At 39.4% G+C, this 21,998-nt stretch overlaps 1 protein-coding gene across 1 annotated transcript in view; it reads right to left on the reverse strand.

Moving 5' to 3' along the window:
- Klhl14 (kelch like family member 14) overlaps window positions 1-18,431 on the reverse strand; it is a 96,180-nt gene extending 77,749 nt beyond the window's left edge. The window contains exons 1-2 of the mRNA XM_046428416.2: window positions 18,189-18,431; window positions 15,247-16,239 (exon numbers count right to left, since the gene is read on the reverse strand). Of these exons, the coding sequence (XP_046284372.1) occupies window positions 15,247-16,196 (950 nt within the window). The 5' untranslated portion in view covers window positions 16,197-16,239; window positions 18,189-18,431. The remainder of the gene's footprint in view (window positions 1-15,246; window positions 16,240-18,188) is intronic.
- Window positions 18,432-21,998: the final 3,567 nt, after the last annotated feature.

Genomic DNA, 21,998 nt, shown 5'->3' on the forward strand with positions numbered 1-21,998 from the left:
CTGACTTAGATAATTGCTCACCTGCCTGTATAACTTTGCCTATACAGATATAGGTGAAAAGTAACATTTCAGTTAGTTTTCCTAATCTATTTTTTTTTTTAGTTCCCAATGTCCTATTTCTGACTTTTGTGATGAATTTAATTGTGTCTGCTCCAAATTCATATGCTGGAGCCATAAACCTCAATGTGACATTGTATGTACCTTTAAGGAGGTAGTTAAAGTTATGAGAAGGGGCCTAATCCAACAGGATTGGTGTGCTTGTAAGAAGCGGTAGAGACAAGAGATCTCTCCTACAAATACCAAGGAAAGACTATGTGAGGACATAGAGGAAAGGCCTGGGAGCCAGGGAGAGCGAGTGGCCTCCCCAGAAATCAAGGTCTTGAACCTCTGGTCTTGAACCTTGGTCTTGAACTTCTGGCCTCCAATCAATCACCCAGTTGGTGGTATTTTGCAAATGGCAGCCCAGCAGACTAATACAGCCCTCTTTAATAGAACTGTCCACCCAACAGGAACATAGCCTGGAAAGGACCAAAAAGTCTTCACACTCATTTTTGAGAATTGACACTTGAGACAGAACCCTCATGGTAAAACTTGAGAAAAGATCTTAATTTCACCAAATAATGCTGCACTTTACAGCAATCTATCAACCGGGCTCTGTATGGAGGCTATGGAAGATGGACAGAACTATTCCTTATTGACTCCTCTGTTGCTCAAGATACTGTACACATGCAGTAAGTGTTCATGGACAATGATATTGTAAGGGAGGAAGGGAAATTAGGAGAAATAAGAACAGATACAGCTTATGTAGACAAGCGACTCCCATAAACTTTTGTGACAGGCTCTAATTAGCATTTATAAATTCACTGACATGAATTTTCAGAAATCTTAAATGTTTCTCATGCTTTGAAACTAGTTTCCTTTCATTAAAAAAAAAAAAAAAATGGAAGCACTCTCTAGCCAAATTCTTTCTAGGACAACCAGGACAAGATTATTCTTTCTAGGTCAAAAAGGCTATTGTTTTCTAAAACTTGAACTACTAGTTTGCCTCCATTGATGGAAGCCTTGAGGACCTCTTTTATGCACACAGGATGCCCCTTTCCATAGAATGGATTTTTACTGTAGCTAGACTACTTGTTGCTGGAGTAATTCGCTGCTCCCTAACTCTGGAAAAATCCCAAGCCTTAAATTTGTTCGAATGCATTAAGGATGGTATTTAAACACTTCAGTTTTGTATTGTCTGCTTTCTGTCCTTCTAAATTTTGAAGATAAGAATGCCTGAGCAGCATTGGAAGTTTGTCAGGATTCTAGGTGTCTCAAGAGTCTAGAATTAAGTACCTTCTCTAATAAGACTTTGGCCAAGAGAAGAAGATGCCTTCTAAAAGAAAAAAAGAAAAAGTGATTCATTGAGAAGTTATCTGCTTTCTTGGTATCTGTTGATAATGCATCATAAACACTAGAAATTTACCACATCCTCACTAAAATCACTACCACCTTGCATTCAGAGCTATGATGGGGGCCCAGAGTTTTCTTTGTCATGTAACTGAGAGGTAAATCTTTTTGTTTTAATTTTTTTTTTTTTTAGTTGTAGATGGATACAATACCTTTATTTTATTTATTTTCATGTGGTGCTGAGGATTGAACCCAGTGCCTCACAGGTGCTAGGCAACTGCTCTACCACTAAGCTAAATCTTTTAACAGAGAGTAAAATGGAAATGGTTCTGTCCTGAAACATAAGCATGAAGTCTGGGGATCAATTTGCTGACTGTTCCCCATATCCACACACTCCAAACTAAAGTTAGTAAAGTAATATTACCAAACTTAAGTAGAGGAATACAAAGTAATTTCTTATCAAGAGTTGTAAGATTTTGTTTTTTGTTTTGTTTTGTCTCTAAGGAAAACTGCAGGGACACTGTATCAAGGGAAAGACAAGCGGCACAAGTCATTCTCATGATGAATTTAGCTTTTCCATGTCTTGGCGATGTGTGTAGTGAAGCTCTCAGCCGAGTCTCAGCCATGACGGAAAATCCTGTGCTTTGCTGTTTCCTGCTGATCCCCACAAGGAACGCTTTTGCATCACTATTAAACCGAGAGCTTCTATTTTTTTTTCCATTTTGTTTTCTTTTGACATATTTCTTTTTATTCTGCAGTATTTCTTATGAGTTATCACTATCTTGACAGTCAAAGAATTCCACTTCATTTCCCTAGAATAATTATTACATAAGCATTGTTGGAATAAATACTTCTTATGTACCTTTAAGGACATTTAAGTACATAACTTGAATAAAAAATATTTTTTCTTTAAATAAGAGATTTGCTTAACCAAGTCCACGCTACCATTTGGGAGATACAATGCTTTAGTCAACAAAGTCAAGATAATCAGACAAAGAAGAAAACAAACAACATCATCATCAAAATGTTACCAATAGTTTTGAGCAACCAGTTAAAAAAAATGTTACCAACAGTCATTTTCTTATATACCATAGTAATGATTCTCATACCTTGTGCTTCATAGGTCTTTTTCTCTGTCATGCCAAACACCAAGATTTTTTAACAGCCATATGTATCACATGTCATATGATATAAAAAATCGAGAAAAATTCCCAATATATAGCTGCATGCATTTTATTCCTAATTTTGCCAAAAAGAACACTGAATTCCTGCAAAAAGTAGCCCCCGTTGTGATTTAGGAACCATAAGAAGCCTTACGAAAAACACTTAAAGGACTCTTATAATTCAATAATAAAAAGATGAATAATACAACTTAAAAAAATGGCCAAAATATTTTTTCAAGAAAACATGGTCAAAACTACTGTAAGATTTCATTTCACTCCAGTCAGAATGGCAATTATCAAAAACACAAGCAATAATCAATGTTGGCAAGTATGTGAGGGAAAAGGTACACTCAGACATTGTTGGTGGGACTTGCAAATTGGTGCAACCACTCTGGAAAGCAGTATGGAGAGTCCTCTGAAAACATGGAATAGAACAACCATTTGACCCAGTTATCCCACTCCTCAGTTTATACCCAAAGGACCTAAAATCAGCATACTACAGTGATGCAGCCATATCAATGCTTATAGCAGCTCAATTCACAATAGCTAAATTATGGAACCAACCTAAGTATCCTTCAACAGATAAATGGATAAAGAAAATGTGGTATATATACACAATAGAATATTACTCAACCTTAAAGAAGAATGAAATTATGGCATTTTCAGGTATATGGATGGAACTGGAGAATATCTTGCTAAGCGAAATAAGCCAATCCAAAAACCAATGGCTGAATGTTTTCTCTGATATGCAGATGCTAATTCACAATAAAAGTGTGTGTGCTAGGGAAGAATAGAAGTATTTGGGGTTAGACAGAGGGGAGTGAAGGAAGGGGAGGGGATATGGGGGTAGGAAGTATATTTGAATGAATTGAAATTATTACCCTATGTACCTATATGATTACACAACCGGTATGATTTTACATTGTATACAAATAGAGGAGTGAGAAGTTGTACTCCGTTTACGTATGATGTGTCCAAATGCATTCTACTGTTATGTATAACTAATTAGAGCAAATTAAAAAAATGACTTAAAAAAGATGCTCAACATGAGTAGTCAATAAGGAAATGCAAACCATAATGAGATAGCACTTCACACCCACAAGGATGGCTATAAGAAAAAGAGAGCTAATAAGTGTTGACGAGGCTGTGGAGAAATTAGAACCTCAAAGGCTGCTGGTGGGAATGTGAATTGGTGCAGCTACTTTGGAAAACCATATGGAAGTTCCAAAAAATTGTTGAATATTAACTGAGTTACCATATGAGCCAGTAATTCTACTCATAGGTATATACCCAAGAGAAATGAAAGCATATTACTATATAAAAACTTGTACATAGGTACCTACAGCAGCATAATTCATAATAGCAAAATATGGAAACAACCCAAGTGTCCATCAACAAATGAATATTCATATATATCATTATTCAGCCATAAAGAGAAGCAAAGTACTGTTACATGCCACAACTTGATGAATTTTGCATTCATTTTGCTACATGAAAGAAACTAGTCAAAAAATACCACATAATGTACGATTCCATTTATGGTTAAGTGTCCAGAGTAAGCAAATCTATGGAGACAGAATATAGACTAATGGTACCCAATGCTGGGATGGGGAGATGGCAGTGGTGGTGGTGGTGAGGAATGGGGGCTGATTGATAACAGGTTTGGATTTTTTTGAAGGGGAATAGAAGGATGATAAAATATCTTAAAATTGATTGTGATGATGGCTGCTTAACTCTGAATATAACAATCCCATTGAATTATATAGTTACATGGGAGAATTGCACAACTCAATAAAGCTATTTGATGTGAATTCACCATGATTTTTCTAACTTTTCTGATTATTGATATGGAAGAAGACAGAAGAGACTCCAGCACTAGCTAGGTAGGCTCTGTAAGTAACTCAAAGGTGGATAAAATGAATATAATACAAAACATAAAACAGTGAATGCAATGCATAATGCTTGAAGCATTATCATTATTAGAAGAACACTGGGACTCAGGGTGTGGGAAGCCCAATTCTAGAATGGACGTATCATATTGAATTAGCAGTCCTGCCTAACAAGTGAAAATAAAGGCATATCAGACATAAATAGAACTATACCTATAAAAATAAAAACTATCAATTATTAAATATTCATAGCCAGGTTCTAGACTAGATGTTGTAGATACATAATTTCAACATGTGCAGCTGCACTGAAGTAGATATTATTAGGTGCATTTTATAGAAAGGAAATCTGAAAATAGCTTAAGTAAATTAGCCAAAGAGAGACAGCTTGTAAGTGGTTGAGGTGGCATTTGAACCCACATCTGTCTGACTTTTAGGTCATAATAATTATGCAACAGAGTTGTTTAAGATAGTTGCATTATAACTTAAGCTTTTCATTTGTACCTCCTATTACATCTCTCTGTCTCTCCCTCTTGCTATTTTGGAGTGAATGCTTGTAAAAACCTTGAGAGAGGGAGGTTACAGAAATTGCCACTGACAGTGATGGTACTGTTGCTATAGCAACCAATCCACCAAATTTGTTTGTGCTAGTAGACACACACTTCTGTCTCTGTAATACACCCATACTGACTAGGATTCCTCACAGTATCAATTAACCCCTGTTAATGCACATGGAATAGCAAGTGCTGAGAGTCTGCTGTACTTCTGACAGCATTAAAGTATCTCCTTCAAAGTTTCCTTCCCTGACTCACGGATTTAGCATTCTTTCTTCCAACCTGCATCTTTCTTTTGCACAGGATGCTCTGGTGGGGTTGGTTTTGAGGGATGGCTAAGCATCAGGGCCAAACAGTAGCCTGCTGCTTTGTTCTAAGCAAGATTTAGAAATAAGACTATTTTCTTTTTGGCAACAAATGGACCCTCTTAATGCAATAATTCCTCATTCAGTGCCAGATTCTGAATTGATGACCATCCCATCCCCACCCTCATGTACAAAACAGACCTTTAGCCAATGAAAAAAATGTCTCAGAAGTTACTGTACAGCAACCAACAATATGAGGTTTGTGAACACACACACACACACACACAAATCTGTCTAGCCACATTTTTCAACAACGCTTCTACATTTTCAAGGGCTCTTTCTTCTTGGATATTGATGCTTTCTCTCTTCCTCCTCCTCTCCATTTCACTGGCCTCGCCTGTCTTCAGAGGCACCTGAAGGCACATAAGGCAGGGAAGTGGAACCGACTGTAATTCTTCAGTTCACTTCTCTGCAGCCTCCAGTGAGCCGGTCTCCATACGGTGGGTGGCCCAGCTGAGCTCTGAGAAGTTCAGAGTCCCTGCACGGGTGCAATTTACCAGACCACTCCCAGGCGCTCTGGGAGCAAAGAAGCCAGGCAATTGTAAATGGGAGACCTTTGGAAATAGCAGCAAAGGAAACCTCTGCGCTGGAGGACATGAGATTAAAAAGAAGAGTGACTATTATCTATGCAAGGAAGAAACGAAGGACTTTTAGACCTAAAAAGGCCATCATTCCCCTTTGAAAGATTAAATGTAAGTTGCTGAAAGCCATCGGAAATTCTAATTTTCCCACTTCTTGCTGATGCCCTTGATTTCACCTTTGAATCTCTTCAGTTTCATTCTTCTGGTCTTAAAAGTCTCTGGCTATTTCTGTGCTGTCAGTGAAATATGCAAATATGCCCTAGAGTTTTCTTAATAGGCAAAGTGTATTCAGGTAAATTTTGCTTAAAGCATCTTTCAAAATTAATAATAAATCCATTTTTAAATAGCATTCTATTGTTTTTAAATAGCATTCTATTGTTGTTTTTCCCCCCTCAATATTTCAACTGATATTTGCCCAAACCTTAGGAAGTAGTACTATGATTATTAGCCCATTTTATTGATGCAGGACCCTGTTAAAGTGGAGCTAGGACCTGCTTTAGGTTTATGATTTCAAAGGCAGCAGTATTTCCATAATTGTATTGCTTCTTTTCTCAGTTCCACTAAAAAAGCATGCTGATTTTTTCCACTACAGAACTAGTCTACATGGTCATTAATCCTCAGCTGGGTCTACAGTTTCCCCTGTGATTTGGACAGCCCCTTCTCCACTGTCTCTGGCACACACCCCTTTTTTCAGTTCCTAGAAGATACTAAGTTCTTTTCTGCCCCAGGGGCTTTTGCACATGTTCATTTCACAGCTTTGGGTGCCCCAATTATATACCCTGCCTCCCCCACCCCCAGACCCTAGATATCTCATTTCCAGGGTTCATCTTCTACATTTTCTGCAGAGGAAGTCTTCTTAGGTCACTCAGACAAGAATACAGCCAGCCCTCTGTTATATGATGTCTCTGCCTATGGTCCTTTTCTAGTCTATAGTATGTATTGCTACTGGGATTAACTGGTATAATTATTTACTCTTTCCTTTTTGACTGTAAACTACATGAATTCAGGAATGTGTCTGTGTTGTTCAACTTTGTATCTCAGATCCAGGCACAGGGCTTGGTGGATTGCATGTGTGCAATACAAATTTGGGGGAGATTCCACAGCACAACTTTTTGTTAGTGGCAAATTGCAACAAATCGCCCCAAGTTCCAACCAGGGCATGGGCTTAGAAAACCTGCCAGAGGTTGTGAATGTCTTCTTGCTTCTCACACCTGCTGCCAGCTCAAATTACACTGGCAGTTGAGACAATTTTGTACAGAATACAGTTATATTTTCACCTTCTATTATTGACATAAGGCTCTACCCTTCAAACTCTGACATTTCTGAAACTAGTGCATTACCTAGCACAAGAACAAACCTTCATTAAATAAAAGAAAGAAAACATCTTATTACTCCAATTACACATTTATAATTATTAAACTGAATTGAATTATAAGGGGTAGATTACTATAATTTACGTTTTTCCCTTGGGAAAACATTTCTTTTGAGATCTAACTTTTTTCTTTCTTTTCTTTTCTTTTTTTTTTAAGTGGAACTCTGTTGACAACTCTGAATTATAAGATAGAATGTGTACTGATTTGAATGCTTCTTGATTTGTATTTTTCTGTCCAACAGATATTGAACTCCGAATCTCCAATCTCTATGACATCCCTGCCCACCTGGGCTGCTAACTCTCCTTTCTTCATTGTTCAGCAAGTTCACCTCTTAGTAATTTCTTTGATCCTCCATATTACCTTGCATTTTTCTTGTTGCTTTTTTTTTTTTACTTTTTTCACTTTCCTAGGATTTCTTTCTTTTCATTTCCCTGCTACTGTAAGCTTTATGTAGTGCCTTTCTGCTATACTTGTAAAGTTGCAAATTGTTCTAACCCTGTTTCCATTAATATTATTTGTGAACAGGTAAACCCCTCCAATATTTACAGCAAAATGAATATACTCACTGTGTCATCTACATTACATCTGATAGTTCTTCCTCTGGTTAACACCCTCTTGCCTATAACAAAATGTCATTTCTTTTCTTTTTCTTTTTAAAATCACTATTAATTCATGTATTGTGACATATCTTGGAAGTTAAGAAAAAGGACATAGAAAATACATGCATTTTCTGAAATTCTAGATGAATGACAGAGGCATAAATACTTATGACATAATAATGATGAAAAGGATTTTCTTGAAACAAAATATAAACACATTTACAATGAGAGTAATTTTACTTTATGTTACTAAAATTTGCAAGTATTATTATGATTCTGATTTATACCTGTTGTATTTATCACCTGAAAGTACCACTAGCGTGACTAATGCTCTATTGTCACAGCAGCAAAGCTGATACCTTCTGGTACAGGGAAAACAAGTTTCCATTCAAATTTAATCTTTAAGGTTTTGTTGTATTTTCATAACTATTTTTCATAGTTAAACTCAAAGCTCTTGTATTTATTTGTTGACTTAAAATGTATTGACTCTTCTACTTTTCACCAGTCAATATCATAGTGACAATTCTCAGCAGCCTCACTATTCAGTCCCTTGATCTTAGAACTAACAACTAAGCGTGGTAGACCAGTAGGATACCGGTCTATGCTTCCAGCATATTCTCACACTTCTTCATTTGTTGGGTAGCTGGGAGAGTTAGAAGGTAGGAACTTTTGATGATTTCTGTGATATGATAAAATAAATATATGGAAGGTGTAGATCAGAGTTGGCTCCTTGGAGAAGCTATATCTATAAGATACATTCACAAGGAGAAGGTATTCTCCAGACAATGAGGAGTCCACCTTGATACTATTCTGATGATTGGGCAAATTACTTACTTTCTCTGAGCTTCAGTTTTCTCATCTTTAAAAAGGCCTAAAGAATTCTGTAAGGAATATGAACAATGTTAGTGATCAGTCAAGCTTCTGGTAGTTGTTCAGTTAGGGATGCTTCTATCATTACTGGTAATGTGTGTGTGCTTGTGTGTGTGTGTGTGAGTGTGTGTGTGAGTGTGTGTGTGTAACCATCTTCAAAATCACCCTCACTTTTTTTCTCATTAGTTTTTTTTAATTCATGCCAGCAAAGCCAAATCCTTAGGGTCTATCTCAATTATTTTAAAGGCCAATTGCAATGCATATTGAACTTACATTTTTGGATCAAGGTCAGGCACTGAATTATGTGCTTTGGTTACAAATATTTAGAGAAGTCACTATCTAGTGGGGAGATAAAAACACAAGACAAACTTGATGGGGTGAGCACTCCTTCAAGTTTATTCACTTTGAGAAGAGAGGGAGGGTCTACAGACACAGTCCATTTGATTCACTTAGGTGTCAAGCATCCTGACAACATGTGCCCTTTGATCAAAGCAGCTGAATGTATAAGATGGCATGGAGAAAAGTAATTTTTCATGTATTCATTTATATACATAGATTAGAATGTGCCTGTCAGTCTCAGAAAGAAGTGTGTTAAACATACCTGTTGACTCTGATTTCCCACTGGAAATCCTTAAAATACCATATAAACAATATTTAACCCTCTTTTCAATAATGACTATTCTCTGTGAGGACATTCTGGATCTACTTAATGTTTGAAACAATAAGCAACTCATTCATTAATTGTTTTAATTAATCACTATTTAACTTTCAGGGATCACTCCTGAAATTTTTAAGTCGTAATTCCAGGAATCTGAAATTCTGATGTGGCCTGGTAGAATGATTTAGACCTGAAATCTTTCCAAATGAAAGGAAAAAGGATAATGGGGATTCTTTCCACTAGAGTAAGGTCAAAGTTTTTGTCTGTTTAGTTCACTGATACATCTCAAGTGTCTACAATAGGAGTCGGCAAACCATGGCCCACTGAGGAAATCCAGCTGGCTTCCTATTTTTGCACAGTTCAGTAACTAAGAATTTTTTTAATGGTTGAAAATAATCAAAGGAAGAATATTTCATGACATAGAAATTATATAAAATCCCTGCCTACAAATGGAGTTTTATTGCAACACAACCATGCACATTCGTTGACATATGGTCCATGGCTATTTTTGCAGTACAAGGAAAATCAGAGTAGTTGCAACAGAAACCTTGTGACCACAAAGCCAAAAGTAATTACTATTTTGCTTTTTATAGAAAAAAACATATACTGACCTCTGGAACAACAATTCTTTTAAAGTCAAATACATTAATATTTAACTCTCACAACTTATTTTTCCAAAAGGAAATCGTAAGTCTACATAGAACTTTAAGTTCAATCACCATATAATAGCCTAGTATAGAGAAAGTCAAAATAATCAGCAGGGGGTGGTTGGGGATGTGGCTCAAGTGGTAGTGCATTCATCTAGCATGCATGAGGCACTGAGTTCGATTCTCACCACCACATAAAAATAAAATAAAGATATTGTGTCCACCTAAAACCAAAAAATAAATATTTTTTTAAAAAATAATAATAATCAGCGATACAGTATGAGAACACAGATTCAAGCATCATACTGCCAGGAATTGGCTGTGCAAGCATGAGCACAATTCTTAACTTCTCTGTACATCAGTTTTTTTCATCTAAAACGAGGCTAATGATAGCACCCACTCCTTTAGGGCTGTTAAGAGAATTTTGAAAATTAATGTTCGTGAAGTACTTAGAATATCACCTGGTTTACAGTAGCTATTGTAAACAAAGTAACACATTTTCTTACTGTTTTTAAGTTAAATAAATTCAGATACTTAGAAATTAAATAAATGTGTGAACCCTGACATGTTCAGAGAAATGGAAAAAAGTATAAGCATGAAATAAAATCTGAAAGTGTTCACTTTTGTCAGTAAGTCCTCTAAGCCAATAAAATGCATTAATATGTATTCTAATTGCCTTTTGATTGTAGGATATAACTGTTTGGCTTCCATACCTGTGATATGATTTTGTAATCAATGGTCTTGTTTCAGATAATAAACAAATTGAATTCTGAATGGTTGAGTAACTTCTGATACAAAATCTAACCACCTAACAACTTCTAATCTGTGGGTATCAAATTGATATAAAGGGAAGTAACAATTTAGAAAATGCGTGGGTACAAGATTAGTTTGCCTTGTTAAGGTGATTATTCAGTTCTTAGGAAGAGAGCCAATAAAAAATACTGTCCTACTTTTAAAGAGACACTTTCTAAGCACTAAAGTCAGGAATCAAAATTATGTGTTATGAAATCTAATGGCTTTTTAGTCATTGCAAGACATTTTAACTACTGATGTTTAAATTGATTTCCATATTAATTTATGTGAAATCTTTGAATATAGTATGTCTTATAGAAAGTAAAATATTTGTATGTTACCCTCCTATCATCTACTAAAATACAATTTCCTGAAACTACACTTCAAAATGGGATTGTATACAGGACTTAATAGCTGGTGGTTAAATGTTTAAAAAGTAAAAATTTTCATAATGTTTTTATTTATAGGTATTTTCCTGGGGAAGGTCCAATGGACTTTTGTTATGTCAAGTAATAATATTAGTTGAGTAATGTGTTGATGAAGTGTATTGTTAGTTTTTCTTATTTCATAATGTTAATTCATTTAACTTTTAATAAGCATTTATTTAATGGTTATGTTGTGTGAGCTGCAATGAAAATGTAAAAAAAAAAAGTTAACGCTCTGGTGCGATTTGGTTTATTTGGAATAATTACTAAATTATGCATTAAAATTTAGAAACATAAATAAAAAAATCTCTTGGAATTACTTACATTAACTTAGACTATGAGTCTTCTGTATTATAAGTTGTAGATTTATAACTGTTAGCGTGTATTCTAAGAGCATAACTTAGACTACAAGTCTTCAGATATTTACTCTTTAATATACTAGGCATTGCATATCAAGTCACCTTTTAAAAGACTTTAACATTGACTTTTCCAGAAACCTTTTCAAGGACTTAATTCATGTATTTTCCTGAAATTGTGAGAAAGTTTCATATTTCTTATAATAAAAAGAATATTTTCAAGAAATGACTTAAAATATTCTAATTTTTTGTCTACACACATCCTGTCATCTTTTTAACAAATTTAAAAATATTGACAGGTAAAATTATATATACAACATTTTGATACAAGTATATATTGTAGAAAAATTAAATCATGTCAATTAACCTATTAATCACTTCATCTACCTATCAAATTTTTTTTTTTGCAAAAATGTTTAAAATCTAATCCTTTAGCAACTGTGAAATATACATTATTATTAACTATGATCACAATGCTGTTCAAGAGACCACTAAAACTTATTCCTCCTGTCTAAACTGAAACTTTATAGCTTTTTTCAAGTCATGTTATCTTAAACCATATATATATATATATATATATATATATATATATATATATATATATGATACACATACATTTTAAACTATATATTTAAACACAAGGTGACAAATTTCTAATTTTATTTATTATCCTAAAATGTACTTTGTTAAAATAGAATATGAATCTGAGTGCAAATGGCTTACTCAAAAAAATAAATCAACTTGATAAAAATATTAAAATTGATTTGAGTATTTATATAAAAACCTAATACTTGGATTGTTTCTATTTTTCTAGACAAAAAAATCAAAATTATTTAATAATATTTAAAATCATGTTTAAATTATTATTACTATATTAATAGCTCTATTTTCTATAGAAATATATTCCTAAATAAGTGAATATCCTTGGAATTATTCTATTTGCTTATGTTTTGTCCTCATAAACAAAGTAAACTGACTGCTCAATTTTAATTTTCCATCTCCTTCTTTGCACTTGAGGAACGCATTCATATTTAGATTTTAAAAACTACAGGTGGATAAAAAGTAATAAATACAATGTCCTTCCATTCCACTCTCTTCAATAAACCTGATGTAATCTCATAAACAATAGGTCAACACATTTATCCTCCTGTTGAATTACATGTAAGATTGAGAAAACATTTTTATTTTATGCTGATGCTCTCATAAATGGGCTCATTTAATACTATTGAGTTGCAACTTAAGAGTTTTTTTCTACATTAAAGTTAAAGATCTGGATATTTACTTTTGCATTCTTTCAGTGACTTAAAGCCAGAATGATGTGATTAGTTCCTTAAATTAGGATGCTACAGTTACTAATAATGGAATAAAATCTAAATTATATTACTTTGAGATCAGCAATAGGTTCACATGAACTATTTTCTTTTCTGTATCTTCCTCTTTTAAAGGAAAATACAGTTTTCTTCCTACTGCAGAAGTATCAGATTCTTGCAGCATCCATGACACTTGTAAGCATTCAGTGGTCAGACACCACTACATATCCTTCAAATGATGTGGCCCAGTGAAGCTGGAAGGTGTCGTCATGGACTCAGGCAGTCTAGTATCTCAGCCATCCACCAGGACAGAGCCAGCAAGCCCCAGCTGGTGTGCTGAATCCAGAGGAAGGTGGGAAATGGATTCTGCATTTTCAAAGTCAACTCTCCTAACAGTGAATTCTAGGACTTACTTACAGATAAAGTGCATTAAGGGCTCCAGAAATTATTTATTGGATCATATTTGTAAAGCTCATCTGCCCAAATTACTCTTAGAGCAAGTTAAATTTTAATTTTATTATCCTTCTGGGTTTCTGAATTGATACTAAATTCTACATCTTTAAAATATAAAAAAAAGTATGTTCAGGGTTATAATTGTGTGGTTTGAACTCTTGACTCTGTATGATATATGTTAAATGAAGAATACTTATAGGTCATTTAAAAGTGAAAAAAAAAATAACAAAATGCTAATCCCCAATGTGCATTGGTATGGTAACACTTGCCCATCACACTGAGCTTGCATTTTGATCTTAGACAAATGGAAAACTCTTAAAAATAAATAAATAAATAAAGACACATTTCATGTCTTATTTCCACTTGGACTCCTGTGCTCTATGTTCGAGTATAAGAGGGTTTGTATTCTTGCTTCTGCTATTGTCCTATTGTCATCTTTTGATACCACAAGACATTAACTCATGTCCAACAGATATTAGAAAAATCAACTTACAGGATTTAGTATAGGTTCAGGATATCTCATGAGAAATCTTGCTCCTGTTGGCCTCACCTTAACACCAGTACTGCTAAACAACTGTGGAGAATATCCTCCATTTTTTAAAACTTTAGTTAGCTAGGTCTGGCAGAAATATCACAACAAATCCCAAACAATTCCACAAGGTTGCACACAGTGGACCCTATCCCTTACACAGCATTCTGTGTGGGAACATGCCATGACAGGTTTTCAGAACATGTACTTTCCTAAAGCAACACTTGGTGGTTTAGGCTGGAGTAGCCCTGCATCTGGAATCATCATGTTTTATCATGAGAAACTGAGAGGATACTGTTTCTCTTTTCTAAAAAGAGAAAGAAACCCTTTGCTAGGGCTCATTAAAAAGGGTTTTAAAATTGGAGCCAATAAAACAGGGCTGTCAATTCCTACAGTCTTTTCATCTCAGCAGCATTTTAAAAAGCCATTATTTCTCTCTCCCTTTTGACATGAACTCCTATTTGCAACACAGACATAGACACATTCTAAACAGCAACAAGAGCAGCACAACTCCCTAATTTCTTTGCTACTCATGTTCAGGCACACAGACCACCAAGAGCTACAAGATTCTGCTCCCTCCCACTCCCCAATTCCCAATTTGCAACTGTACTCCTCTTTGAACTGGAAGATACTAGGCAAGATTCCTTTTGCTTTGCTCTTCTTTAAAAGCGGTAAAGAAAGGTTTTCTGTAAGATACAAAAGTTTGCATGGCCACATTTCCAATAGCAACCCTAACACACAAAGCATTTTGAAGTTCTAATCTCCAAAGGGAGCAGACCTCAATCACAAAACACATAAAAGCCAACTTGAGTACTTGATAGAAATATGAACGCTATCCTCTGTTGGCATGCCTGGGCACTTTTGCTGGCCCAAGACAGGAAAGAGGAATCGAGACTTATCACAGAAACCTTTTCCTTGAGCAAGCCCATCTTGAGATTTGGATGGTAGAGGCTATGGTAGAGAGGCTTCCAAAACTGCACTTTTAACTGCCTGGGCCTTTGGCCCCACCTGCCTGTCAATTTCAATGTGAGTCCACAATTCTCACATATCCTGCTGTGGGGATATAGAGAATCTGGGCTTCTGAACGCTCAGGGATGCCGTTAGGCCAGTTGCCTATTGACCTTTCAGGGACTCTAAAATCAACTTTCTCTACACCTTCTGAATTGTTTGCGTTTGTTTTCAGCCTGTCGGAGCCTCCTGCCCAGCCCACCCTTCTCCCCCCTCCTCCCTGCCCCCTCCCCTCCCTCCGGCCTCTCGGGCTCCCCCCACCCCGCCCTCGTCTTTGTTGTCTCCTACCTGCTGGCCAGGCTCTGCCTGCAGTGCTGCCTGAAGGGCATCAGGTGGTAGTTCATGGCGTCCAGCAGCAGCTTCTGGCAGACGGGGTCGGTGCGCATGAAATCCACTGACTGGACCCGCTCCACCAGCTCCGGGGCCGGGATGAGTGCGAAGCGGAGGCGCTTCATGAGGTCGGGCGCGTACTGCATGCGGGTCTCGCGGTCGTGCTCCAGCCACAGCACGGACATCTGGAAGAGCGCCAGCTCCGACTCCACGGGGGGCGGCAGCGAGTCCAGCAGGGCGCGCATCTCCTCGAAGTTAAGCAGCAGCACATCTTCCACCAGGTACTTGTTGGCCAGCTTCTTGGTCTCCTCCAGGCCGTGCAGCGCAGCTATCTTACACACCTGCTTATAGTTCTGCACTGAGATCTGGTCGTTGAGGAACTGCACACAGAGCTTGGTGACCTGGGGGATGTGCAGGATCTTGCTGACCGACAGCACCTCCTCCACCGTGTCCAGGGAGAGGGTCACGTTGGCGGTATAGAGGTACTCGAGCACTAGACGCAGCCCGATGGAAGAGCAGCCCTGCAACACCAGGTTGTTGATGGCCCGGGGGCTGGTCAGCAGCTTGTCGTCGGGGGAGGAGGAAGGAGTCCCGGGCTCCTCCTGTGGCGGCGGTTGCTGCTGTTGTGGCGGCTGCGGCTGCTGCGGCTGCTGCTGCTGGTCCTTGGGGGCCCCCAGGCCGTCCTGACCGCCGACCCCTCCCCCGAGAGGGGGGTGGCTGGAGAAGAGCGATCGGAAGTACTGCGAGCAGGAGGCCAGCACGGCCTTGTGGCAGTGGAATTGCTGGCCCTGGGCCGTCAGGGTCACGTCGCAAAATAGCTGCTTCCTCCACAGCAGGTTGAGGCCGTGCAGCAGGTTGTCGCTGTGGCTGGGGTCGAAGGTAGAGGTCCTGTCCCCGGATCTGGACATGGCGAGCTGACTCGGCGCACCTGGCTTTAAACCCTCCTCCAACCTGGCAGACAGGGGTGGGGGATGGGAGGGGGAACAGGGTGGTAGAGGGATGGGGTGTGGTCGGGGTGGGGAGTGGTGTGGAGGGGAGGGGAGGGCAAAGAACAACAATCAAGGCTCTGCTAGGTTCCCTCCCGGCGCGCTCCGGACCCTGACCCTAAGAGAAAGGTCTGAAGGCTCTAGATCCGTGAGCGCCACCCGAAGGGCCCTGTCTGGGGTCCGGGCGCTCTTTTGGCTCCTCGCTACCTTCCACACACTTCTTCCCTCACTTTCTTAAAACCACCCCGGCTCGGCAGTTGGCAGCGACAGCGATGGCACCAGCGACGGCAAAGTGGAGGCTGAGGCCGAGACGCCTCGTGGGCTCGTGTCCATGCCGGGCCAGATGAAGGGAAAGACCGGGATTGGGGAGTCAGGGGTGCCTCGAGAGAGCAGAAGCGACCGACGGCAGTGGTTCCAGGTCAACTCGAGCTCCAAGCTTTGCTTTTCGTAGTTGGCCCAGTTTAGGGGAGTAGGGTGGGAAAGGGGGCCAGACAGGCATGCGGGTGGGCGATTCTTAGCTCTCCAAAAGCCGGGAACCCCTTCGATTATCCGTGCTGCCCTGAGAAACTCCTAGGCTAATAGTCTGAGGGAGGAGATAAAGCCCTTTCTTCTCCCGGGAAAGTGCAGCGGAGCGCGGTGAGGACCAGCTCAGTGGACTCGGAGAGGCGGGAGCTGTCCTTATCAATTCTAGCTCATTTCCCTCACCCCGGCCCTGCCCGCTTCCCTGCTTCGCAAACTGTTGGCTTCCCCGTCACCACTCAGTTTTGCTAATTTTCCAGAGACGCCTTTAAACCTGGCAGAAGAATCCTTCCACCCCCCATCCTTATCCCCCCCACCCCGCCTCCGGCACTTAAAAGCACGGAAGTTCAACATCTATCTCCCCTTCCAGCGCGGGGCGGCACCGAGAAAGATGAGGGGGAAAGTGGGGCTACTAGGGTGGATTTAGAGCAAGAATCTGGGGGCCAGGAGGGACTCCTATGGACGGTTCTCCCTCCAGGGCACCAGGCACAGCCGCTTTAACTCCAGTAACTGTGAGAAGTTCAAGTTAGAAGGCAGGTGTTGGGGGAGGGGTGGGGCTGGCCAATGTTGGGGGGGGGGGAGGAACGCAGTCCGGTTCGAGGACTGCTTCCCACCCCGCGCGGTTCTTGGAAGCCGCAGCTTCCTTCCCAAACGCCTGGGTGTAGCCCCCAGAGGTCCCCCATTTGGGCACCCCCACTCCCCCGACCCTGGAAGTACTTCTGTAAAAAGTCTGAGCTGCCCGCATCTAGGAGGAGGTGGGTAGGGTGGGGGAGGCAAGGCGAAATCGATACGCCCGGTCCTTAACCTGTAATTGCACCTTCCAGGGCTGAGCCGAAAGGGACCCTCTGCCCGCATCCCGCCCGCGCGCCCGCCGGGGAGAGCAGCCGCCGCCGTCGCCGGGCTCAGAGGGATCCCGCCGGACCTGCCCCTTCCACTGCGGCTCACTCTGCCCTGCCTGGCGCCAGTCCTGGATCGCCGGCTTCCCATTTCTACCGGACTGGGTTCCTCTCGACTCACTTTACCATCCGGTTCCAGGTGGACCCTAACCTCCCTCGCGCTCCCTCCCCCGGCAGCACCCCACCCCCGCCCCCGCCCCCAAAGCTCTGGCTTGCCGGAAACCTCTCTCAGAGTCTCTCTCTGGAAGTGGCCCCGGTCATACCTCTCTCTTGCTCTCCCCGCTTCGTTGTCTCTCCCCCCCCCCCCCCCATCTTTTCCTATTCCCCTTCCTTCTTGTTCTCTTCCCCCCATTTGCTTATTCTTGCAATGAGAGTTTTATTCTTTATGAGCGTTTGCCACACACCTACCCCCCACCCCTCTGAAAGACTCCCTCCCCCTTCCAACGACCCGAAAGACAACAAAAATACACACAAGGCAGACACAAGGCCAGAAACTTACCTGCTGTCAACCAGCTGCAAAGTCAAGGCTCACTTAAGCTCCCCCCCAAAAATCAATTGTCCTTCCTTTTTAAAGGTTTGCTCTCTCCTTGGGAGGGGGAAAACACCTTCTGGTTCCCAACTCCAGGCAGTCACTCTTTACAATTTATTTTGTCGTACATCATTTGATCACCATGAATTAGCAACAGCAAGAAAATGTAGGAGAGGGAGAAAAGAGAGAAAGAGAGAGGGAGAGAGAGAGAGGAGAGAGAGAGAGGGAGAGAGAGAGGGAGCTGAGCTTTCTGCAAGAGAAGAAGAAGAAAAAATGTACGTGTGACAAATTATGCTACCAAGAAACAACACATCATTATCCTTGGGCCTGGGGCTCAGTGAGTCGTAACGAGAGTAATAGGAAATCCACGGTTGGGGAGAGAAACGGTCGTGCTTGGCCAGTAGAGAGAGACCATACAGGGGGATGGATGCTGGAGAGACTCGCAAAATTATGGCTCAAGGCTATTGTAAAAATTGTCGAGCGTAAATGACTGCGATTTCAAACATCTTTGGAAGAAAGAAGGGGAAAAAGCGAGCCCCCCCTCCCTCCCTCTCCCTCTCTCTTCTCTTCTCTCTATAAAGAACCGTCAAGTTTTAGTGCGCATTGCTAATTAGTCAATTTCTCTCTGCCTTCACAGGCTGGCGACTTCGCTGCTGAGCTGAAACTGCTAATTTCTGTGACCAGCTTTTTTCTTAGCTGTGATCTGGATGAATGAGTAGCTGTCTCACAGAGATGACAAAAATAAACTCTAATCCCCCCAAAAATTTCCACTACATCTTTCTCATGCATAGATTTATGATCTTCAAGCGCTCTGTGCAATATGCAAACTTTTTTTTGTGTCTGTATATATGCTGTTGTTTCCAGATTTTACTACATTGGTATGCTGCTTTTCCCTTCCCCCCCCCCCCCACCTCCCCACACACATTATGAAATGCAGAAACTGTCTGATCTCAAAGTATGCTTAGATGCCACTTTATCTGGTGTTGGTTTTGGGGGTTTGGGGATGACTTGGAGGACACTAGCCTTTGCCTAAGAGGTGAATGGCTGAGTACATAAACTGGTGGCAGGGGAATCAAACTGGTAGAATAGAGGGTAGCCCTTTGCTTTATATTTATTTTCCCTTCACTATTCAAGCCTTATGATCTTGTTTGAAAACATGTTTTTTCTATCTTTTTGTCTGGTTAAACAACCACCTCTGAAGTTCTCTGTCAGCTCTTCAACAGATAAGGGTTCAGAAATCACATTTTTTTTTTTTTTGGTAGGAAGATGATCATATTGTCAGACTTGTATTTCAATTAGGAATCTTTGATTTGCAGGAGCTAGAATCAGGTGCTAGGCAACCCAGCTACAATTTCACAAATGTAACCTTTCAACTTTGGAGTTCACCTGATATATAAGGGCAATGACATGGTGCTCATATTTCTGACCCTGCTTAGCATGCAAAATGAACCTCAGCATGTTTCTGGAATTCTAGCTGCACCAGAGATTCATGTGAATTTTGGTAGAGGACATGTTCTCCAGACTTATCTCATGATGTATTGTGCCCTTACATTTATAGCCCTGCATTTCAGTTGTCAATGGGGGTTGGAGGTGTCCAAGAAAGAAAAAAGGAAGCAGAAAGAGAAAGGTATGCCCTTGAATAAAATGGATGTGAAAGAAAGCTGGACATGAGTTAAATTGAGTTTTGCTTGCTATTAAATACATGACTATGATTCATTTTAATTTATATATGCTCTGATTAGTCTCCTTATTAAAATACACATCAGGGTACCCCCAAAGGCTGTCTTTTAACCTCCTCTTTTGATTTGTGAGAAAGACACCTGCTTAAGGGAGGGGGGAGCAAACTGAAAATTCAGAGGTTCCAAAATAGGGAATTCCTCATCCAGAATGATAAACATTAACTTGCATGTGGAATATTTACTCTTAAATAAATGAAGAAGGATGAAACAGAAGCATTTATTCCTCACAAAGGCCCTTTTCAGCCAAGGTCCTATATAATCTGAGTGCAAGACTTTTTTATTCAGATCCTGCTGAGACACTGCATTCTCATATTCATATTTATAACAGAAAAGCTCAAATACATAGTAAAATACAAAGGATTTGTTTGTTTTTTTAGGACAGGGGAAAGAAAGCGATCAGATTATTCAAATTCTCTGGTCCTACCATTTTATTTTATTTTTTGAATTTCCATTATTTGGATCTTGAATAGGAAGATTGTGAGATTGTAAAATAGTGCCTTTTGGGGTTCTGTCATTAGCAATTAAAGCTAAGTATGTGGAGTGTCACCAAATTCTCATAGATGCAAAGTACTATTTTTATGTTATTGCTTTTCATGCTGATATTTATGAACTTCCAGTGAAGTATTTTGAACTAAACCCAAAGGTGAATATCAGTATTGATTACTTAAATTGTTCCAGCTTCCCATTTTATCATAAAGGAGTTAAAGCACATTTTGTAGGCCTCAAAATATCTTAGAGTTGAATTTCTTTTCTTTCTTTCTTTTTTTATTGATAGAATATATTGGTCATTAATTATGATTACTGGGCTCTTTATTGCTTCCAAAAATATAAAAGCCATATTTCAAACTACCTGAAATTTTAATGCTTATTTAACAACTAGGTAGAAGGGGTGAAAAGCAGGGTTAGGGTCTTGTAATTCTAAAACAGGTGTTAAAATGAAGTGGAATGATCTGTTTTCTTCTACATCTTAAAGTTATCCTATTTGACAATGCTTATCATTTCAGAGAAATAAATTACAATTGTGATTATTTTGTAAGCAATTAAAAAAAGAATATTGATAACAAAAAATCCCTTTATAATCTGAGCATAAACTAGCATATATATCATGTAAATCTCACACCTCCAATATCTTGCACTGGCTTTGACTGAAATTATTACAGAACTCACAAATGATATGACACTATTTACAATAAATCCCGTTATGAAAGATTCAATTTGCAACAATCAGATGCTAGCTACTAAGCGATTGTAAGTATTTGAATTTTATCCTACTTCACTGTTCAACGTACAGAAATTGCATCTGTGTGTTTGATCTGTCCTGCTGAGCACTATCAGCAGCTCGCATCTCTGCCACTATTGTTTTTAAAATGGCAGGAAGGACGTGACTAGTCAAGAGCACTCAGCAGGATGGATTTCACATGGCAGAGAGAAGCCAGAATTGTCTTTGAAAAAAATACATAATCGTGTAGTCATCTAATTCAAGCAGTCTTCATACTTCAACAGAATTATCAAAATTATTCATCAGTGAATCTGCATTTAAACTATGTACAGCAGAAAGATTCTGAAACTATCACCACTAAGCAGTCTACTAGTGCTGCCATTAGCTCTGAGCTGTCTGGTTGGTCTTCAAGGTGGCAGAGATTCAGGCGTATGAGTGACTCTAGCTGCTCACAGGCAACTTTCTAAACTGAATGAACTAAAGATTATTCTTAGGGCAGATCTAGAAGTGTTTTACAGCCTAACTTGAAGGAGTAGCCACTCTAAAACTTTATTTTCCTCCCTCTTGACTTTCCAGGTTCAGATATATGAGCTATCAGCAAATTGTATGCATATTTGAACCTGGCCTCACCTGTGTTTTTTTGAGTTAGTAAATACTATTTCCTCATGGCCTGACCTTTAAGATTGCTAGGAGAAAATATTCCATTTTACAGATGGAAAAAAATTAAGTTGAGAAGGACCACACAGCTCCCTCAAACTCAGGCAAAACCTAGACAAAACCCAGACACAGCTCATAGATTTCTAGTTTTGAATTTTAAATGTG

The sequence above is a fragment of the Marmota monax genome, unplaced genomic scaffold, assembly GCF_021218885.2.
Source record: "Marmota monax isolate L192 unplaced genomic scaffold, Marmota_monax_Labrador192_F-V1.1 WCK01_AAM20220418_F8-fsc00031, whole genome shotgun sequence".
Taxonomy (NCBI): domain Eukaryota; kingdom Metazoa; phylum Chordata; class Mammalia; order Rodentia; family Sciuridae; genus Marmota; species Marmota monax.